Here is a 20,225-nt window from a genome sequence, read left to right as displayed (position 1 = left end):
CTGGGAAGCTCCAAGCCAAGGGTCCTCCTATGATGAAAACAGCTGTTTATGGGTGCTCCTTACAGAAAGAAAAGTGATGCCTCCTGGACTCTTCTGAAGCATCCACTGCTGCAAAGAGATGGCAGACAGCCAGAATTAGCTCTTTGATTTGGGTAGATGGGAGTGGATGGGAGTGGGCACCAGAAAAAAAAATGTTGGGGATCACTGGACTAAAAGTCTGGGATGCCCTTCTGCCAAGATATCAAATCCTTGGTCTGGAATCCTACTGGGAAAGGTAACGATATGTTCCTGCTTTCTACTCCTCTTCCCCTCGGCAAATACTCCCTCCAATTCTCTCTCTTGGGTTTATACATTGCACAAATGTTGGGCATCTGGAACATTTACAGATCCATGTGAGTATTCTAGTCCAGTGTTACTTGTTTGTTAATAATCTGATTGCTTGAGTATATTTTATATTCTGTTGCATAAACTTTTTCTTGTCAATATATCCAGTTTGAAATTTCCTTCCAAACCTGCTTTAATAGCAATGTCTCTTTCTCACAGATCCTTGGTCTGAGTCCAGATTTCAACATAGGTGTTAAAACTTGCCAGGTATTAAACACCTTAACCAGAAGTTTCTTTTGGACACAAGCAAAAGATGGCACAAGAAAGGTTTCTTTCCCATGCTTACTATTTTAGTGTGAAGTGAGGTGCCGGATTGGAAGTGTCTGTTCATACAAACATATGTCTAACATGCATGTGTACAGACAACACAGAAATAATGGGGTAAATTCCCCACATATCAGTAATTCGGTGGGGGGAGTAGTAAGACATTTCATTACAAGACTTAAGAGTTCTGGCTTCTCACAACGCTGCATGACCACAGAATAATTGAAATGAAAACAGTGATCTGGATCACTTTCATCCTGCTAGCAAAGGCTACAAAGGCAGCAGATTTTAAAACCCCTTTGATTTCAAATCAATATATAAGATTTGTCATTTCACATTCTAATTTTCCTAGAATGCAACCAAATTTCTTTCTTACAGATGGAAAAACTTTAATTTTCAAGCTCCAACATGACTGGATGGACAACACATGACAACCAAACATATATGCAATTCATGTGTTGCCTTTAGCAAGTCAAGGCTAGTCCTTGAGCCTTTGCTCAGAGACAACCACTTTGGCTAAAAAGAAATAAGTACATACTACTTTCAACCCAACAGGTGCACCTCTCTTCAAGAAATAAGAGGTTACAGTAGAGGGCTCTGGAGTAACCTCTAATTTCCTGATGGGAGTTGTATCTGAAAGCTAAGCAGCAGCACAAGTTTTCAAGTCCACTCCTGCACACTGCAGATACCTCAAATTATTTAGCAGAGAGAATGGATTTCCCCCAGCTTAGTAAAGGAGGAGCCCACCTCCCAGCTGAAGATGCTGAATATCTGTAATCTAAAAAGTATACCTCATTGTCTGTTAAATGAGATTTCTGAAGATGACAGAGGAACAGAAAGAGGGCGTCCCTTTTCAAAGAGAGGGAAACATAAATGTCTAGTCCTCAAACTTATAAACAGATATAGCTTTCAGGGCCTAAAGATCCAAGTTTTGTCTAGAAAAATGTTCTGCTGCATCAGGAAACAAATGTGTACTGTTGATCTGATTCTACTTTGTTTTCAAATAGAACCTAAACTGGGCATCTCACAGAGCCTTTTCAGAAGCAGTTTAAGAGTAATCCGTCTACATTTTCCACATGTGCAATGAACAGTCATATTGATTTCATTTGATTTCAAATTGGCTATTTTTGTCACATTAAGAAGAAGAAGAGTTGGTTTTTATATGCCAACTTTCTCTATCACTTAAGGGAGAATCAAACCGGCTTACGATCACCTTCCCTTCCCCTCCCCACAACAGATACCCTGTGAGGTAGGTGGGTCTGAGAGAGTTTGGAGAGAACTGTGACTAGCCCAAGGTCACCCAACTGGCTTCATATGGAGTGGGGAAACCAACCCGGTTCAACAGATCAGAGTCCACCGTTCATGTGGAGGAGGGGGGAATCAAACCTGGTTCTCCAGATCAGAGTCCACTGCTCCAAACCACTGCTCTTAACCACTACACCACACTGGCTCTCAAATTGGTTAATCTTAACCAAGTTGAGATTATATTAAGGTATACAAGGTAGACAGTAATTTAAAGAGAAACTATAAACATTTAAGGCCTGTATCTAAGCTCTAAGGGTGTACATAACTCAATTCACAAAAAGCAGTATTGATTTAAATACTATTAAATCTCTCCCAGAAAGAACCTGGAGGAGGCTGAAGTTGGTTCCCAGTTCCTTATTCACATTTCCTAGTTCCTGAATCCAACCACAAATATTGAGGAAAACTGAAAAGCTCTGCACCCTAAAATAAGGTTTGGACCACCACTCATCATACACCCCCACATTCGGGGGACTCTGCCCTCCAAGGAGATGTAGGCTGGTTCCTAGTCCAAAGTCCAGTTCTTGTGCCAGCTGCTCCAAAGTGGGGTACCCTCAGGACAAATGCACATAGAGACACTGAGGCCCAGCTGCACCCCAATCTTTGGACCACCCCACATCACACATCTCCACACTCGGGAAACTGTCCCCTGCAAGAATATGTACAGTAGTGCCTTGTCCAAACACTGGTTCTGGCACCACCGGCTTCTATTTGGGTGGAACCATGAGGCCTGTATTTGCAAACAAGATTTGAATAAGGAAGTAGAACAGTTGCATGCCCTCTGCACCCAAAAATAAAGTTTGAACCACCACACATCATATACCCCCACATTCAGGGGACTTTGCCCTCCAAGGGGACGTAGGCTGGTGCCTGGTCCAAAGACCGGTTCTTGTGCCAGCTGCTCCAAAGTGGGGTGCCCTCAGGACAAATGCACATACAGATTCTGAGGCCCAGCTGCAACCCAAAAAATATTTGGACTACCCCACATCACACACCCCATCACTCTGGAGACTGTCCCCTGCAAGAAGACATACAGAAGTGCCTAGTCCAAACACTGGTTCTGGCACCATGAGCTTCTATTTGGGTCACCATGAAGAGGCCTATATTTGCAAAGAAGATTTGAATAAGGAAGTGGAACAGTTGCATGCCCTCTGCACCCAAAAATAAAGTTTGGTCCACCACAGCGGGGTGCCCCCCAAACCAGTGTTTGTACCGGGCACCTCTGTACATATTCTTGCAGGGGACAGTCTCCGGAGTGTGGAGATGTGTGATGTGGAGTGGTCCAAAGAATGTTTTGGGTGCAGCTGGGCCCCAGTGTCTGTACATGCATTTTTCCTGAGGGTACCCCACTTTGGAGCAGCTGGCACAAACACTGGACTTTGGATCAGGATCCAGCACACGTCCCATTGGAGGGCAGAGTCCCTTGAATGTGGGGGTGTATGATGTGTGGTTGTCCAACCTTATTTTGGGGTGCAGAGCTTTTAGATTTCTCTCAATACTTGTGCTTGGATTCAGGAACTAGGAAATGCGAATAAGGAACTGGGAACCAACTTCAGCCTCCTTGTGGAATATGTAGCATTTCAAGCAGCTTATATTCACCTTTCTCACCTAAAGGTTTCTAGTTTACGAAGATCAAAAATGTGATTTAAAGAGTTATAATCATAGTTTTCTCCAACGCTGTAATTATCTACTGCCACCAAAAACATACACTAAACATAATGAGTCTCAGTTTCAAAAAAGATGATGTTATTTGGTTACAGTATACAGCAAGTCTAAGTTGTAATTTTAAGGACATGAGCGGTAAAAAGTAATACCTTGCAAGAGGATAGAAAAATCAGAAGCAAATATTTACTCTTCCAAACCTCACCTGACCAGCATTGAAGTGAAAAAGTGAGATAATGATCGCCTGAGGGCAAGATGCAGCAGCCAGCAAAAATGAAACTGGGTACTTATCTCACCCTTCTTTAATGCCTATTTGACCAAACCTTGTGTTGACTTAATATTGTGCATTTCCTTACCCCCACATCACTGACTGATAATAGTAACAACACAGAATTTAGTAATTCAAGGAATATTAAAGCTGCTAACCATTATGATACCAATACTAAAACATCTTTACAACAATGCATTGCACCACACCAGCTTTTCTTCTAGTACAAGAGGAAAGAGTGGCATTCTTGCCTGACTCCCCTCCTCACTGCAACCCATGTTCCATGTGGCTTTTTGTCCACACAGTTTCATGATTTATCCATATAGCCTTTGCAAGGGTTAAAAGAAGCCCCCTCCCCCGCTAGAAGAACAGATGGTACCAAGAAGGAAAAGAAAGTTTAAGAATACAAAAATGCACACGCACGTGCACACACGCACAAGAAATAGATGGTGTGGAACTGTTGGTGTTTTGACATCATTCTGGAAGGGGAGGAAGGAAACAGAAGGCTGCCATTTTCAGGGACAGCCATACATTCTCACATCCAGCCTGATGCTGAAAACAACTGAAGCATCAGTAATTGATAATCTGGTATTTTTTTTAAATACACACTCAATCCAGCCAACACCAAACACTTTGAAGTACCATTAACTTGAGTGAAACAGATTTAAGCACTTGCGCAATACTTCAATTCAAACCAACAGGACTTCAACATGCTTAAACTAACGAGATTATTAATCACAAAATAAGAACATTCTATTTCCATTAAATGCTTTTCTGGGTAAAAATGCAGTGCCAGAGTTTTCAGCATGAAATCTCCTTAGAATAGTAAGTGTTCATCTGCACAGCTGCTAGAAGGAGAAACTGCCACATCTACACTGGGATAATCAAAATCTTATGTTTTCAATTTCAATTAAAGACAAACTGACATGGAAAAAACAGGAGACCATGTGTCGACCATTTGGATCCTATTTAGAATTCAGACTAGTAGAAAGCATCCAGATATTTTGCCAAGTTTCTAACTATAATAATTAAAATAACTACATCTTCACTTGCCTGTGCATGAACTAAAAATTATATAATCAAACAATTAAATAACAAGTCAACTTCCAAATCCAGTAACTCCCTCTAGGGGTCCTGGTATATCATGTTACAGGAGATTTGAGCTTTACTGGAAATTTGCACAATGGAAATTCAACTCTTCACTTCCTTTACAAGTTAAGCAAATTCAGAAATCTTTGTATTGTAGTCCCCCTGTAACTGTCAAACACATGTGCTAGATAGCTTAACATAAATTTACATCTAACACAGGAGTGCTGATGTTGAAGAAAACACTCATCGCTAATGGAAACAAAGGAAGTTAACCTTTTAGAACAATTAGCTTTAGATGAAAAGGAAGCAGACAGAACAAGCTGCTTTCCTTTTAAAATCTATGCAAAAACAATCCACACAAGGCTCAGTTCTATACATATATTCAAAAGGAGATAGTCAATACAAAACGTAGTGCAAGCAATATCTATAGGTGAGCAAGTCAAACAAGAGAACATTATACAAAAATATCAAAAGACAAGTCAAAGAACAATATATACAACAAATCTATGTCTAATGTTTCTCCTTGAATCTTAAAGACTTTCCAGTACAATTTCAGTCTTTGTAAGAGCTGGTCCCGAAAGTAGAAAGAATTTCTACAGATTTTCCAAGAGTCCAAGTGGGAAATCAGACTTTTATATTCACTGGCTGTATGCTGCAGGTGTTTCAAAAGGAGACCAAGCTGGCACTTATAGTAGAATGGAAACGTCTTCCAGGTAATAGATGCTTTCACCAATGATGGCTTCTTCAGCCTTGTTGTTTTCTTAATGCTACATAGTAGTCTGGTGGTTGAAGTTTGCCTGTGTAGTGGTAGCTTACGCTTTTGCATAAGCTACCACTACACAGTGGTCACCAGGTAGAGTTTTCTATATACTACTTATTTATAAAATGTATATGCCACTTCTCTACAGACCTGTCAGTCAGGGGACTGTCTTGGTATGCAGACTTTATAAAATCAACTACCCCCCCCAAATAACGTGATGAGGATATAGCATGCTCCAGGAGGCACAGAATGGTAAGTGCAATTGTGAGTCAAAGAGGCAACAAAGCTCAAACCCCAGGAGCTTGTTGAATACTGGAAGGAGTGATTTAAGTGTGGAAGGGAAGGGACATCCAAATTGTTTATCACAACCACACCAAGACTTCTTGCATACCTCCATCTTGTTCCATCTAACAGCAAACTTCATGGTCAAGTACCAACCACAAACGCGATCAAAGTGGGCCATCTGTCATCAAGTTCAATATGTATGCATAATTTAGGGGCCCCCTACATATGCTGAAAAATGTTTGTAAAATGAAGACCTCCACTCCATCCCCACAACATCCTGCTGAACACTGAAATTCTGACAGTAGTGAGAGCATGGAAAAAGAAGAAAGAAAAAAAGAGGCATATGGGGAAATTGATCTGCTCAAACCCCTAAGAGTTTATAGTATTCTGGAGGGACAATATGGGTTGCATGTGTGTAGCGGGCAGATAAGCCTAGCTTATTCAATGTAAGAGCAACTGAGATTCATGCCCTTAGAACCTTGTGAATCAATAATGTATTAGATTATTCAGTAAACCTTCCACCCTGAGATTTCCTTTGATTGTCACTACTAATACTCCATGCTTCAAGTGAAAAGACCTATGGAATGTAAATAAGATTACCTAATAGTATACTTAAATCAAGACTTTAATATAAAGACAATAATCATGGTAAATAGACTTAATCTTGCATTACCAAGCATCATGGATTTATTAGAAGATAATATAAAATAAGATACATTAGAAAATAATATAAAGCATGCAATTAACTGTACTAGTAAAAAGAAGGAGCCAGTGTGGTGTCGTGGTTAAAATGTTGGATTAGGATCTGGGAGAGACCCAGGTTCAAATCCCCACTCAGCCATGGAAATTCCCTGGGTGACTATGAGCCAGGTATGAACTTTCAGCCTAACCTATCTCACAGGTTTGTTGTGAGGATAAAATGGAGGAGAAGAGCAGGATGCAAGCCACTCTGTGTGACAGACAGGAGCCTGTCATACCCTGGAAGGGAAAAATCAGCCACTCAGAGGAGCCCATAGGAGTGCTGTTCCAACATCCCATCACCTTTCAGAAGGGGGGCTGGAATGTTGGAGGGGAGGGAGGACAGAGGAGTGAGTTCTGCCTGGGACAGAGAAGGCAGACACAGCTCAGGCCTGGCTCAGGAAAAAGAGCAGACAGAGTGAGGGGTAGCTCTGCCTGGTTGTGTGGCAGAGTGGTTCAGCTCCATCTTTGAGATGGAATAGAGTACCCCATTTATTAGGTCTGTCTCTGGTGATGACCAGACCTTGTACCATTTAGTCTGACTCTTGGGAAAGGACAGGCTGGTGTGGGTGGAATCCTGAGTGAGTGTGAGAGGATCCAACCTAGTGGCTAATCAATAATAGCCCGTTTGAGTTTGAAGGCGTTAAAGAAAATTCTAACTACTTTCTAAAGCCATAACTGATTTAATTTTTTGTGTGCCTCAGCCAGGTTTCTCCTTGTCTGCCTGGAGACCTGTGCTGTTCTTCTATTCCTTGAGACTATCCTATAAATAAATAAATCTCCTTTGTTGTTTCTGTTCAAACCCTGCCTCAGTGATCTCCTTGAACTACTTGCACACTACATATACTTACCTCACAGCGGTGAAGCCCAAAGCCTATACACATGCTACCTTTAGAACACCTGGTAATGAGAGGAAGGTTTCTAGGTTAAAACAACACTAGATCCCAGAGAATCTTAGGAGGCTGTGTGCATACTCTCAGTGGGGAAAAATAGGTTTGTCACAGGTCCCCCATAGGGAGAAAGGTGTGGTATAAATGACGTAAATAAATAAATTTTAAAAGCATATTAATATTAACACCAAGAAGGTATTTGACAAAGTAGTGGTAGTGTTAGATTATTGAAATCAACTTGGTTCAATTCAAGAAACAGAATTGATATTTAATTTATTAGCAGGTATAAAGATATCCCGTGGCGCAGAGTGGTAAGCTGCAGTACTGCAGTTCAAGCTCTGCTCACAACCTGAGTTCAATCCCAATGGAAGTTGGTTTCAGGTAGCTGGCTCAAGGTTGACTCAGCCTTCCATCCTTCCGAGGTCGGTAAAATGAGTACGCAGCTTGCTGGGGGTAAAGGGAAGATGACTGGGGAAGGCACTGGCAAACCACCTCGTAAACAAAGTCTGCCTAGTAAATGTCGGGATGTGACGTCACCCTAAGGGTCAGGAATGACCCAGTGCTTGCACAGGGGACCTTTACCTTTATAAAGATTTTAATTGCTGAATGTTGGAAAAGAAATAGAAAAATTAGATCCAGACAATTATTTCAAATTGAAATAAACATTTTGTATTATGGAGAAGGAAAGGTTGACTTTGATATCTTAAGATGAGATGAGTGACTTTTTATTTATTTGGAAAGGGATAATTAGAGTATAACTCTCAGATGGACTGACACTGATAAATTATTACACTGTCATATGGAGAAGGAATTTGCCATTCCTCAGTTTTTGTAAAAGGTTTAGTGTTATATTTTTACAATTGTTGCTGATTTCTGGTAAAGCAATAATTCATGTGAAATGGTATTTGATGTTTATGTTATATGCATTTAATATACGTATTTTTAATAAAAACATATTTTAATGCATACATAGAGCCCAGTGGCGCAGAGTGGTAAGCTGCAGTACTGCAGTCCAAGCTCTGCTCATAACCTGAGTTCGATCCCAATGGAAGTTGTTTTCAGGTAGCCGGCTCAAGGTTGACTCAGCCTTCCATCCTTCCGAGGTCGGTAAAATGAGTACCCAACTTGCTGGGGGTAAAGGGAAGGTGACTGGGGAAGACACTGGCAAACCACCCTGTAGTCATAGTCTGCCTAGTAAACATTGGGATGTGACATCACCCCATGGGTCAGGAATGACCTGGTGCTTGCACAGGGGACCTTTACCTTTTATAATGCATACATAGCAATGCATGCCAACTGCTAAGACCAAGGCAAGAACACTTAGAATCATGGAGCTGTAAGGGACCACCAGGGTCATCTAGTCCAACCCCCTGCACAATGCAGGAAATTCCCAACTACTTCCACCCACACCCCCTGTGACCCCTACTCCATGCCCAGATGGCCACTTCCACAGTTAAAGAGTTGTCACGTCCTTCTGCCAATGCAGAGCTTCTAAGTTTTAAGCAACTAAAATTACTTCTTCACACTATTTCTGCAAAAGAAGAGTTAAATGTATCTGTCTACACATAATTTGCTTACATAAAGATTAACTCAAAACCAGAAGTAGTTTACTAGCCAAAAGTATTAGTGGTGGATTTATAAACTCCTACTTCTCTTATTTCTGCAATTCTGATGACAGCAGAGATATAACTTATACTGGTGTCAGAACAAAAAACCCCTGCTAATTTAGCTTCATTTCCCGACAGTGCAATCCTAAGAGGGGTGTGTGTGTGTGAATGGGCACAGGGAGCCTCCTGACCCTTATGCTGGAGTAGGACCCCAGAGCTGCTGTGCTGCTCTCAGGCACCAAAGCAGCTCTGCAGCGGCTGTGCACCAGTGCAATTGAGGCTCTGCATCAGCGAGGTTGTGGGTGGTTTGTGGGGCGTGGTCACAGTTAATTGGCTTCCTAAGCCCCTGGAAAGCCCCCTGACACAGGCGCAAAGTTGCACCTTCAAAAAACACGTTGCAGCCCATAGGCTCCTACTGAATGAAAAATACAAATGCCCCCCCCCCCACTGCCGCAGCCATGTCCATGAGGTCCTATGCAGTTCAAGATACTATGGGTAAGATCAACCACCTTCCTCCTCTGCGGCAGCCAAGCCCCCTCCCCAGCACCCAATCGTGGCTCTCCCAGCCCTACAAGAGCCCCAGCCAGGACGCCCCACAACTCACGAGGTAGGGCACGTGGCGCGGGTCACTGTCTGATAGCTCCCTGCTGTGCAGACTTAGTGCAAATGGCGAGACATCTTGGTGGCACGAAAAGCACAGAAAGGGCACTTAGCACTACTGGGTGAGCACTTTGCGCCAACACCTAAAGAGGAGAGCAAAGTTCACGCTCTGTGGCTGACTTCTTCCAGTTCTGACCCCTAACAGGTACCCCAGATAAAACAAGCAGGCTCCAGCACTGAAACAAGGAAACTCTGTCCATATGCTGATGGCGACCTACCTTTACATACCTACTCACCTGCATAAGTGGGTCAATTGATTGTTGAGGTGGGGGTTGTATTAGATTATTGGTTTTATGGCCTGTATTTCCCATAATTTATTATTTTTATTATTGTGTTTTTGCCCTGTTGGCTGCTTTGTGTTCTGAAGAAGTGGGATACAGTCTTAAATATCTACATAAATAAACAGTGACACCAATTAGCAGTAACATTATAATGCAGGGGGAAATACCTCTATAACAGTGCTGAATAAGGGGGTCTTCTCAGAGTCCAGTTGCAGCTGGCTTTTTTTTTTACAGCTCATTTAAAGCCAAGGGAGAAGAGCCCAATACTGCCTAGAAATTGTAACAAACGTATTTTCCCTTCTTTTCAAGCATGTTTTTAATTGTAGTCCAAGAAGGACTTGTAGTCACTAGCAAAAAAAATGTTATTGGTGGGTTTTTAATGATTTGTTAATGTTAACAATTATGTGTTTTTTATTATTTTATCATGTTTTATTTTGTGGGCTGCCACAAGCAGGTGCCCAAAGAGGTGGCATACATACACATTTTCTGAATATATAAATAAATGGACAAAAATAGTAAAGCAAAATGCTGAAATGCTGGTAATTTATTTGAAGTTCCTAACCACTAACCCATGAAAAACCACTTGCCTCTTCAGCTGGGCAAATGATTACTGTGAAAACTTCAAAGATAACCTGGTGACATACATGGTTCTTCCATTTCTGTACACAGCCTCATGGGAAAAACAGAGCAGCTAAATTTTAATTCTGAAGATTTTCAAGCATTCTTCAAAGTGACAGTCCACAAAAGGTCAAGCAAGCCACAATAGGTCCTGAATATAGCCAAGATGAGGAAGAAAAGTGGCTCATGGTTGTCCAATTCTGCCCTGTTGGCCTTGCACAGTATGTCATGATACTTGCTATTGTGCAAGCCTGTTTGTGTACTACACCAGCTAATGTGGGGGATATTATCAGGTTGGCAGGAAGTATCGCTACAGCAAAAGTAACTGATTATCAGAAAGAAGAAGTGGTTTTATCTAAACTGACTGAACATGCCTGCAGCAACCCTGAGCACACTTTCTTGAAAAACTCCTACTGCACATTATGGAAGTTACATTTAACTATACAAGAATGGAACTGACTGGACTACAATGATTTACAGAATAATTTATAGAGTAATAAAGATACAATAGCAACAAAAACTTACCTCAGTTGCTTTGCATAATTCTGTTCAATTTCTATCCTTTCTTTAACAAATTTTGCGTATTTTTCCAAGAAGTCAATGCCCCACTGTGTGTGCTTGTCTAAATTATCAAACTGATCCTGTAAAAAAGAAAAATACTGAATTATATCAGGACTAACAGTAGTGGTGATATTTGTTATTTATAAAGCATGTAAACAACTAGGTGCTATATAAAATGTTTGAAAGACAATCCCAACTTCAACGTGGAGGTTCCATTTAGTTGCCTTCCATTAATTTATTTAACCTTCTTTAAAAATAAGCTAAATTGGCATTAGGCTTGGGACAGCGAGCTCCATAATTTCATTATGCACTGAGTGAAGCAGCACTGACTACCAATTTCATGCAAGAAACATCAGAAGTTAACAGGAAAAGGTGAAGTGACATGAGGCTGTAAAGGTAAGCCTAGTTTTATCTTTACATCCAAACTTTATATTGTCCCCTCCATATCCATCATACATGGCAACACAGAACCAGTATTATACCTGAACTAGCTTTCTTGAGATGAATTGTTAAACTGTTTATTTTAATACATAATGTTCAATCATCTAGAAGTAACATGAATGTATGGTACTGACAGAGTTGACATATCGAACTATGAAGACCTATTCAGGCACAGCAATGCTCTACTCTGTAGTAATGTTAAACATCTGCATGATCGGGTAGCACAAAAAGAGATGGAGAAACTCTACACACACACACGTGTGTGTGAAAGTTTAATTCGGAAATTATAGCCACGTTTTTGGTGGCTATAATCTACTTTTAGACTAATGCACTACACATGTTTTGTTATACTATTCTACTACCCGTGTTTCCCCGAAAATAAGACACTGTCTTATATTTATTTTTCCTCAAGAAGACACACTATGGCTTATTTTCAGGGGATGTCTTATTTTTATTAAGTATGGTACAACAATCTACATTTATTCAGGAAAAGCAGAGATACCGTAGGCCAGCAAAGCTGATGTGTAAGGGCTGGCTTATTTATCAGGGATCCAGTGAGAACTGGGTCCAATCTGCACAGTGGAGCTGGGATGATCTCTCTGGGCTCTAGCAGACTGCTTGCTGAAGCTTTTCCCCTATCCCCTGGTGTTTGTGTGGGATGAGAGAGACCACAGACTGTTGCTGGTTGGTGCTGGGGAAGAGAGCTTGTAAGCGGCCCCACCTGGACTCGTGCTCCGCCCTGTCCCGGGGTAGTCATCAGGAGAGAGGGCCTCAGACCATTCCGAGGGGGAATCGGAACTGTCCTCCCTCTCGGCTCCCGTTCTCCCCTTACCACCCCATTCCGGTCCCGCCCCCAGAGTCCATATAAGGGTGGGAAAGACTTGCAGCAGCCTTCTCCCCCTCCTTCCGGACACATGGGTCCCATCTTCCAAGCCCTGGGCGCGCTGGTTGCCGGGCCTTTGAAGCGGCCGCGGGAGACTGCATCTGCTCAGCTGGGCTCCTCCCGGTCTTCGCGGGCCTTTGAAGTGGCCGCGGGAGACCGCCTCTGCTCAGCTGGGCTCCTCCCGGTCTTCACGCCGTCCCGTCGGGACCATGTCTTATTTTCGGGGTATGGCTTATATTGCGCAAATGCTATGAAATGCTGCTACGGCTTATTTTATGGGTATGTCTTATTTTCGGGGAAACACGGTATGTTATACATGGATTCAAAATAACTAGCCTGACTATATACTTGGGAACAAAGAAGCCAAGACATGGGAGATTAAAAAGAGTACTATGATACATACTGATTTGAAATACCCTTATGTCATATTTTTTCAGTTAATTTTAGAATCAATATATCTCAATATATATTTCTCATCTTTGCCCCCATCTGTGGATACTTAAATCCGGAGACTGGGGACATGAATAGACCAGACAGATCTTTCTATAAACCCGAGAAAAGCCCCAGGTTTGCAGAAAAATTACTCTGGGTGGGGAGGTAAAAAAACCAAAATTAAAAAGCAGCACCTGTAGCTTTAAGAAGCAAATGCACCCTGAAACCTCAGTAGCTGCTGGTAGGTAGCCCCAGGATGTGGTGATGGCTGCCAGCTTGGAGGGCTTTAAGAGGGGAGTGGACATATTCATGGAGGAGAGGGGTATTCATGGCTATTAGTTAGAATGGCTACTAGTCATGCTGCATACCTATTCTCTCTAGTATCAGAGGAGCATGCCTATTATTTTGGGTGCAGTGGAATACAGGCAGGATGGTGCTGCTGCAGTCGTTTGTGGCTTCCTAGAGGCACCTGGTTGGCCACTGTGTGAACAGACTGCTGGACTTGATGGCCTTGGTCTGATCCAGCAGGGCCTTTCTTATGTTCTTATTCTAGCCTTGGTTTCTGACAGTAAAAGGTGGAGGAGGGGTCAGAGCCCTTTCCAGGGCTGTTTAGGACTTTGAGGGAAGAATCAGTATCCAGGCCCAACAGCAACCACTGGGCTACTTGATACCTAGGCCCAGTTGCTTGCTACTGTTCAATAGCAGCCACTGCACAAAAGTCAGCATGGTATAAAGGCTACTGTTTCAAGCTATGATTTGGGACATCCAGGGTGTGGAGGTGGGCTACTACCACTGCCATGCACTTGGTGAACACACAGGGAGCTGTAGCCAAACCGAAGGGCAGGATGTTGTATTGGAACACCTGAGAACATTGTCTGAAGCGCAAGAACCTCTTGTGGTCCTTGCGAATGGAAATATGGAAATACACATCCTTGAAGTCAAAAACAACCATCCAGGAACCTGGGGGCAAGGAGCTCCATGATGGAAGGCAAAGAAATCATTCTAAATTTATTAACAAACAAACATTTATTTAACTGTCGCAAATCCAGGATGGGCCTATTGCCACTATCCTTCTTATCCACCACAAACACCCTAGAAAAGAAACCCTGGCACTGGGTCTCCTGGTGACCCTCTGCACTGCCCCCTTCTGTAACAGTTCCTGCAACTGAGCTGTAAGCTCTGGGAAGGGGTTGTCCCTGGCCAACTGGGCAGGGAAACAAAAGGGATAAACACCTGGACTCTGGACTTCCTGTAGAGCGTTTGGTCCGAGCGCCATTGTTTCCTGGGGCTCCCAGGAGACACCAAGAGTCGTTTAGATTTGGAGTGCAAAAAGCACCCCAACTCGATCCTAAATAGTGGATCGGAAAGCAGGAAATTCCCCTGCAGCCTTCAAGAGCGGTTTGGACTCCCATATTCTCTGAGAGAGCTTTCATTAAGCCTCTCGTAGATTTGGAAGCTGTCCCCGCCGGCATATAGGGGCTACCATTGCCACGGACGACTCTTTGGCCTTAGGCTTTGACCTCCTCTATACATTAACATCAAAGAATCTATGAAAAGAACAAGAAGCCTCACCTTTGGAAGTCAGAGTGAGTAAAAAGACACTTTTTGCCTTTATCTTGATTGAGAAGACCTGAATGACGATAAAAACACCTACGAAAACCGGCGACTCCCTGCCCAGCGTAACGAGACTTTTTAAATAAACAAATGCCATTAAATGAACTGACTAAGACCTTATCAACTTGATCAGTGAGTAGACGAAATAAAAGGGACTTTTGAATGACTTTACAACTACCAATTAAATGCTTTGAGGGGAGGGAGGGAGACGAAAACCTTCCCCCCCACTTCCGGATCTCTTTGATTCAATGTCCAGCCACGTCGCCTCTTAAGACCGGAAGATAATAAGAAGGGCTTTGTTACCATCGAAAAGACAGGGCAGACTGGAAGACTTGAAGTGAAGCTCCCCGGTGTAACCATCAAATCGTTCCTATCACTTAACCACCGAGAGGAGACGACGCAGGGTCTATGATACTGCAGTTTCCTGTCTACTTTCTTTTCTTTATCTGTGCCGTTTTGAAGCGTAATTGAGGATATCTTGAAAATTACAAAGCCTGCTTCTATATAAGAATACAAGCAGATATGTCAAACAAGAGGATGGAAGAGATGTTACTCAAACAAATGGACATGTTTGCAGTGCAACAAGATTTAGTCTTTGAAAAACAACAAGCGCTCTCACATCAAGTATTTCAACTAGCTGAGGTGATGAATATCCTATTTAAATCAATTAATGGAAAACTGGACACTATTATTGAGGAGATCCACGATATGAAGACCCAAGATACGACAACAATTATGTCAATGGAAAAAAAAGATTCTACTAAGGAGATGACGATTGAATGCTATGTGGAAATGGTGATAAAACCTGGAAAAAATGACAATGAATTAGAACAATCTATTTTTAAAGAGGTAGCTGCAAGTGACCAGCTGGCAATGAGAGAGAGCAACATGAGAGAATTCAATACCTCTACAATCTACTTGTCTGAGTTACTGCTGACAGGAGGAACATTATTATCCCAAGAAAACACTTCCTGGCAGCCAGCGATGGAGGGAGACATGACGAAGGATTTTACCAAGAAGCTGCTGGAAATTTTAACAAGAAGCCAATGGATACAATCACTGGGATCTTCTTTTGCATTTTCAGAGGCCAGAATTGCAGCTACTATACTGAAAAACGGGGGGTGGGGATTGGGAAATAAAGAAGGACTGGCAGATCCCCTCCCAAAACAAGATAATGGCTAAGATTATGCTTATTTTTAGGGTGTAAGGGAGGCACGGTGGATTTACTTTGATGAATTTCTAATGGGAAAATTTGTTTATGTATTGATCTAATCCCTTTATTATAGAATAATAGAATGTTATATAGAGACAATGATGATAATATTATAACTAGGTAGGACTTGAAATTGCTTATAGAAGTAGTATAGATAGCTTAAAGCAAGTCTGTATGAGAGAAAATAAGGATTAGAAATTAATTTGAAATGCAAAAGTGTTAACCAGTAGAATTAGTGACTGAAGAAGATGCGGGGAAGTCATATATAGCAGATAGCATTGAATACTATAGATAACATATTCTCAGTAATAGCAATTTTTTTTTGTTACAAGTAATTACAACTGAATATATTGAGATATATTGAGATATGTTGAGATATGTTTATTTTTGTTGAATTGTAGAAAATAATAAAAATAATTAAAAAAAACAAACACCTAGACTCTAAGGCATAACCAAACCTGATGATATTGAGGACCCAAGTATCAGAACAAATAGAGGCCTATTCAGCGGCAAAATTAGCCAACCTATCTCTGAACTAAGTCGACTCAGTGAGGGGAGATAGGGCTAGTCAGAAGCGTGGACGCTGTCGCTGATTCTCCTTAAGAGGATGGGAGGTGTGTTGGGACCTAGGTCTACTAGGAGACTTGGTCTTCTTAAAAGGCTGCTGGAAGCTGGGCTGGTACCCAAGCTGCCTGGGAGGATACTGTGGGTGGTACTGGCACTGTGGCCAGTAAAACGGAGTGGTAAAACCATGTTGGCACTGCCCAAAACACTCTCTAGGTTGGTGCAAGGGGAACACCCCTAGGGACTTAGCAATCTGCTTGTCTTTCTTGATGTTGGTAAAGAACTCGGTAGAACAGAGTAAATCCCTCAAAAGGAAGATCCTCGACCTGTGAGCAAATATCTATGGACAGGCCAGTGTCCCGCAACCAGGAGTGCAGCCTGAGAGTCACAGCAGTGGCAATCCCCTAGCAGAGGTCTCAGCCACATGTTTCCCAGCTGCAATCTCCGGCTTGGAGACCTTGAGCGCTTCCATCTGGATCTGAAGGATCGGTTTCCTGAAGTCCTCAGTGAAAGGGTCCAGCAAAGGGCCGATCTTTTCCTACGGGTAGAGCTGGTAGCCTGCCATGATTACTTGGTAATTGGCAATCCTGTAGTTGAGGGAGGATGAGGTGTAAACTTTCCTGCCCAGCGTATCAATGCAGCGACTCTCCCTATCAGAAGGGGAATGCTGGCCAAATTTCTGCTTGGCTTGCATCTCCATTGTGACTATGGACGAAGGTGGGGGGTGCAAGGACAGAAAGTCAGCTGTTTCGTGTTTAATGCAATAAAGACCTTTCAATTCCTTGGAGGATGCTGGAGCAAATTCAGCCAGTCCCTCAAAGAGAGGGAAGAACACGAAAGATGGAGAGTCCAGGTACAGGTGGCTCAGAATCTTGTATTGGGGTTAAAAGAACTGGCTGAAGTGATCTCAGAACCATTGGCAATAATCTTTGAGAATTCCTGGAGAACAGGAGAAGTTCCAGTAGACTGGAGGAGGGCAAATGTGGTCCCAATCTTTTAAAAGGGAAAAAAATGTGAGAAATGTGCACGGTGTGTTCAGAGAAAGACTTTACCTACTAGGTCTGCATATTTGGAAACAATTTCCACCAGCAAACCTTTAGGACTGGTGTGTATGGACTTCCTCTCACTTGAAGAAGATTGGAAAAATATAGGAAATGTACTTTTGTGATTGATCATTTTACTCGATATGCTCAGGCATATCCCACTAAGGACCAAAAGCCAGTACTGTTGCTACAGTTTTATGGGCGAAATACTTTTCCTTTTTCAGGTTGCTAGCAAGAATACATACTGACCAAGGAGGGACTTGAGAGTAACCTGTTAAAGGAGGTCCTTGAAGTAGCTGGCATCAAGAAATCCAGAACTACACCTTAACATCCACAAGGAGACCCACAGCCAGAGTGTTTTAATAGGGCACTTCTGAATATGCTGGGGACACTTCGGCCAGAGCAGAAAACACATTGGAGTCAACATATTGCATATCTGGTGCATGCATATAATGCTGCCCGGAATGGTAATCAATGTGCCACTGGAGCTACTCCATATTCTTTGATGTTTGGGCGTGAGCCGTGCCTACCAATAGATTTATGTTTTGGCATTTCAGCAGAGGGAAAGGGCCCTCAGAATTACCATCAGTATGCCACCAAGCTGCGTGAGAGACTGCAGGAAGCCTACCGTCTTGCTACAGCAGCAGCTAGAAAGAATATTGACAGGCATAAACTTCGCTGTGATGGCAGAGTGCGTTCCCAGGAACTTCAGTCAGGAGACAGAGTTTTGTTGCGGAATGTAGGTGTTGCAGGGAAATGCAAAATAGGAGACCGATGGAAAGCCATGCCTTACTATGTGGTGGAAAAAATGGGGGATACGCCAGTCTATAAAATCAAACCTGAAATAGGCCGTGGGCCCATAAAGACCGTACATAGAAATCTTCTGTTACCCATTGTGAATTAGTTGTGATGCAACCCACATTAGCATCTCATGTGAACCACAATGTTAAGCAACAAATTCCAACACGGAACAATCCTTCTGGACAGCTTGAAGTAACTGGCTCAGACAGTGATTCAGAGGATGAGGATGATAATTGGGCATATTGAAATGAAATGCCCAGACTGCAAGAGGAATGGTCAATGGCTAGTAGTGGTTAATCTCATGAAAATGAAGGAAATTCCTCACAGATCAATGAGAGCCTAAGAGAAACCAGATTTCTAACACCCAGAAGCAGACCCCAAAGCACCATTAGCTTCTCCATCTCCATCATCAGATATTTTGTCTCATGCACCTAATAGGGACAAAGTCCTTCTATGGAAACCCAGGCAGATACTGAAGACGTTGCTTTAGTTGATGAACAGGACCTCTCTGTATTTCATCCTCCTGAGGTGAATGAGCCACTTCCCAGCAGAACTAAGGCATCCAGTCTTAACAGAAGAGACAGGGAGTTTAAAACTGTGCAACATCTGACTTATACAGCTCCAGGTGTAGCAAGTGAGCAGCCCATTCATATAGCTCATTGGTTGGTTAATGTTTTGGGCAACCTCTGCACATTCAGAAGGGGAAGAGTGCAAGTTCCACAAGTACCACAATGGGTATAAAATGGAGGTATTGCAGACAATTGCCGGGACATCAAATGTTTGGCTGGGGGGAGAATGTAAGCCTTTTAAAAATTGTATTTATGTTGAAAAGTGTATCACTTTGTTTCACTTGCAAAGTTATGCAACACTAGCCTGGAAACACTGCCCTCTAGAGGGAGGTGCTTATTACAGGGTGGGTGTTTCTTGCCTGGCAACAGGCAGTGGAAGGAGAGAGAGAGGTGCTTATTACAATCTATCTAAAGCAGAGCTTCTCAAAGTGTGGGTCTTTGAATCTTGCGGTCGCAAAAAAGTCGCCAGCCCCGCCCCCCCAGCCCCTCACCCCGAGCACTCCCTGTAGACCAGGGGTGTCAATTATAGGGCCCCAGGCCGGATCAGGCCCTAAGAGGGCTTTTATGTGGCCCACGGAAGCAAGGCGCCCCCATCTCCCCCAATCCAGGCTGGAGCGTGCAAGCTGCCCCAAGAATGCAAACAGCTTGGTTTACATGCTCCAGCACAGAGCGGGGAGCTGACCTTCCCAAGCTCCTGCGTGTGCCACCAGGGCTAAATAGAGCATGCGGCCCGCCAGCACAACAAGGTTGCACGTGGCGCCGCGCTTCGCAGTTGCTTAGTCGCAGGGTGGCCGGGCCACCTGGGTGCAGTGTAGTAGAGCCAGTGCGGGACCCAGCTCCCTGTGCAAGCCCCCAAGGCAAGGAGCTGTCATCCAGCCGCGTGGCGTGGCTGCCTTTGAGTTGCTGCTTATCGCCAGCCCTGCCGCCTCCTTGCTCTTAGGGACAGCTGCAAAATTGGGTCCCTCCTGGCCTCCTCCCCTCTGGCGGTGAGTAGGGGGTGGAGGGCAGGCATGCTTTGGCATCCCTGCATCTGGTGCTGGACCTGGAATGCGATTATGGGGGGGGGGGAGAGATTCAAGGGTTCTTAGCCAAGGGATATTTCTCTCTCACACTCCTCGTCGCTCTATTTTTCTCTCCCTTCTTTCCTTCCTTTCTTTTCTCCTCCTCTCTCTGTCCTCTTTTTCTCCCTGGTTCTCTTTCTTTCTCTCCCCCCCGCCCACTCTCTGGTGCTTGCTTGCTTTCTCTGCCCCCCTCTAGTTCATTCATTCATTCGTTCTCTCTCTCTCTCTCTCTCTC

The 20,225-nt window shown here is 43.2% G+C and overlaps 2 protein-coding genes across 4 annotated transcripts in view; both read right to left on the bottom strand.

Annotated features, from left to right (window-relative positions):
• Nucleotides 1-20,225, bottom strand: part of CCDC18 (coiled-coil domain containing 18) — a 205,264-nt gene that overhangs the window by 67,942 nt on the left and 117,097 nt on the right. The window lies entirely within an intron of this gene.
• FNBP1L (formin binding protein 1 like) overlaps nucleotides 1-20,225 on the bottom strand; it is an 86,413-nt gene that overhangs the window by 43,560 nt on the left and 22,628 nt on the right. For all 3 annotated transcript variants that reach the window (XM_056843995.1, XM_056843994.1, XM_056843996.1), the window contains exon 2: nucleotides 11,334-11,449. In XM_056843995.1, the coding sequence (XP_056699973.1) occupies nucleotides 11,334-11,449 (116 nt within the window). The remainder of the gene's footprint in view (nucleotides 1-11,333; nucleotides 11,450-20,225) is intronic.

The sequence above is a fragment of the Euleptes europaea genome, chromosome 2 (genome assembly GCF_029931775.1).
Source record: "Euleptes europaea isolate rEulEur1 chromosome 2, rEulEur1.hap1, whole genome shotgun sequence".
NCBI classification, from domain to species: domain Eukaryota; kingdom Metazoa; phylum Chordata; class Lepidosauria; order Squamata; family Sphaerodactylidae; genus Euleptes; species Euleptes europaea.
Note: the sequence above shows the minus strand (reverse complement) of the source record. Positions and strands in the feature narration are given on the sequence as shown.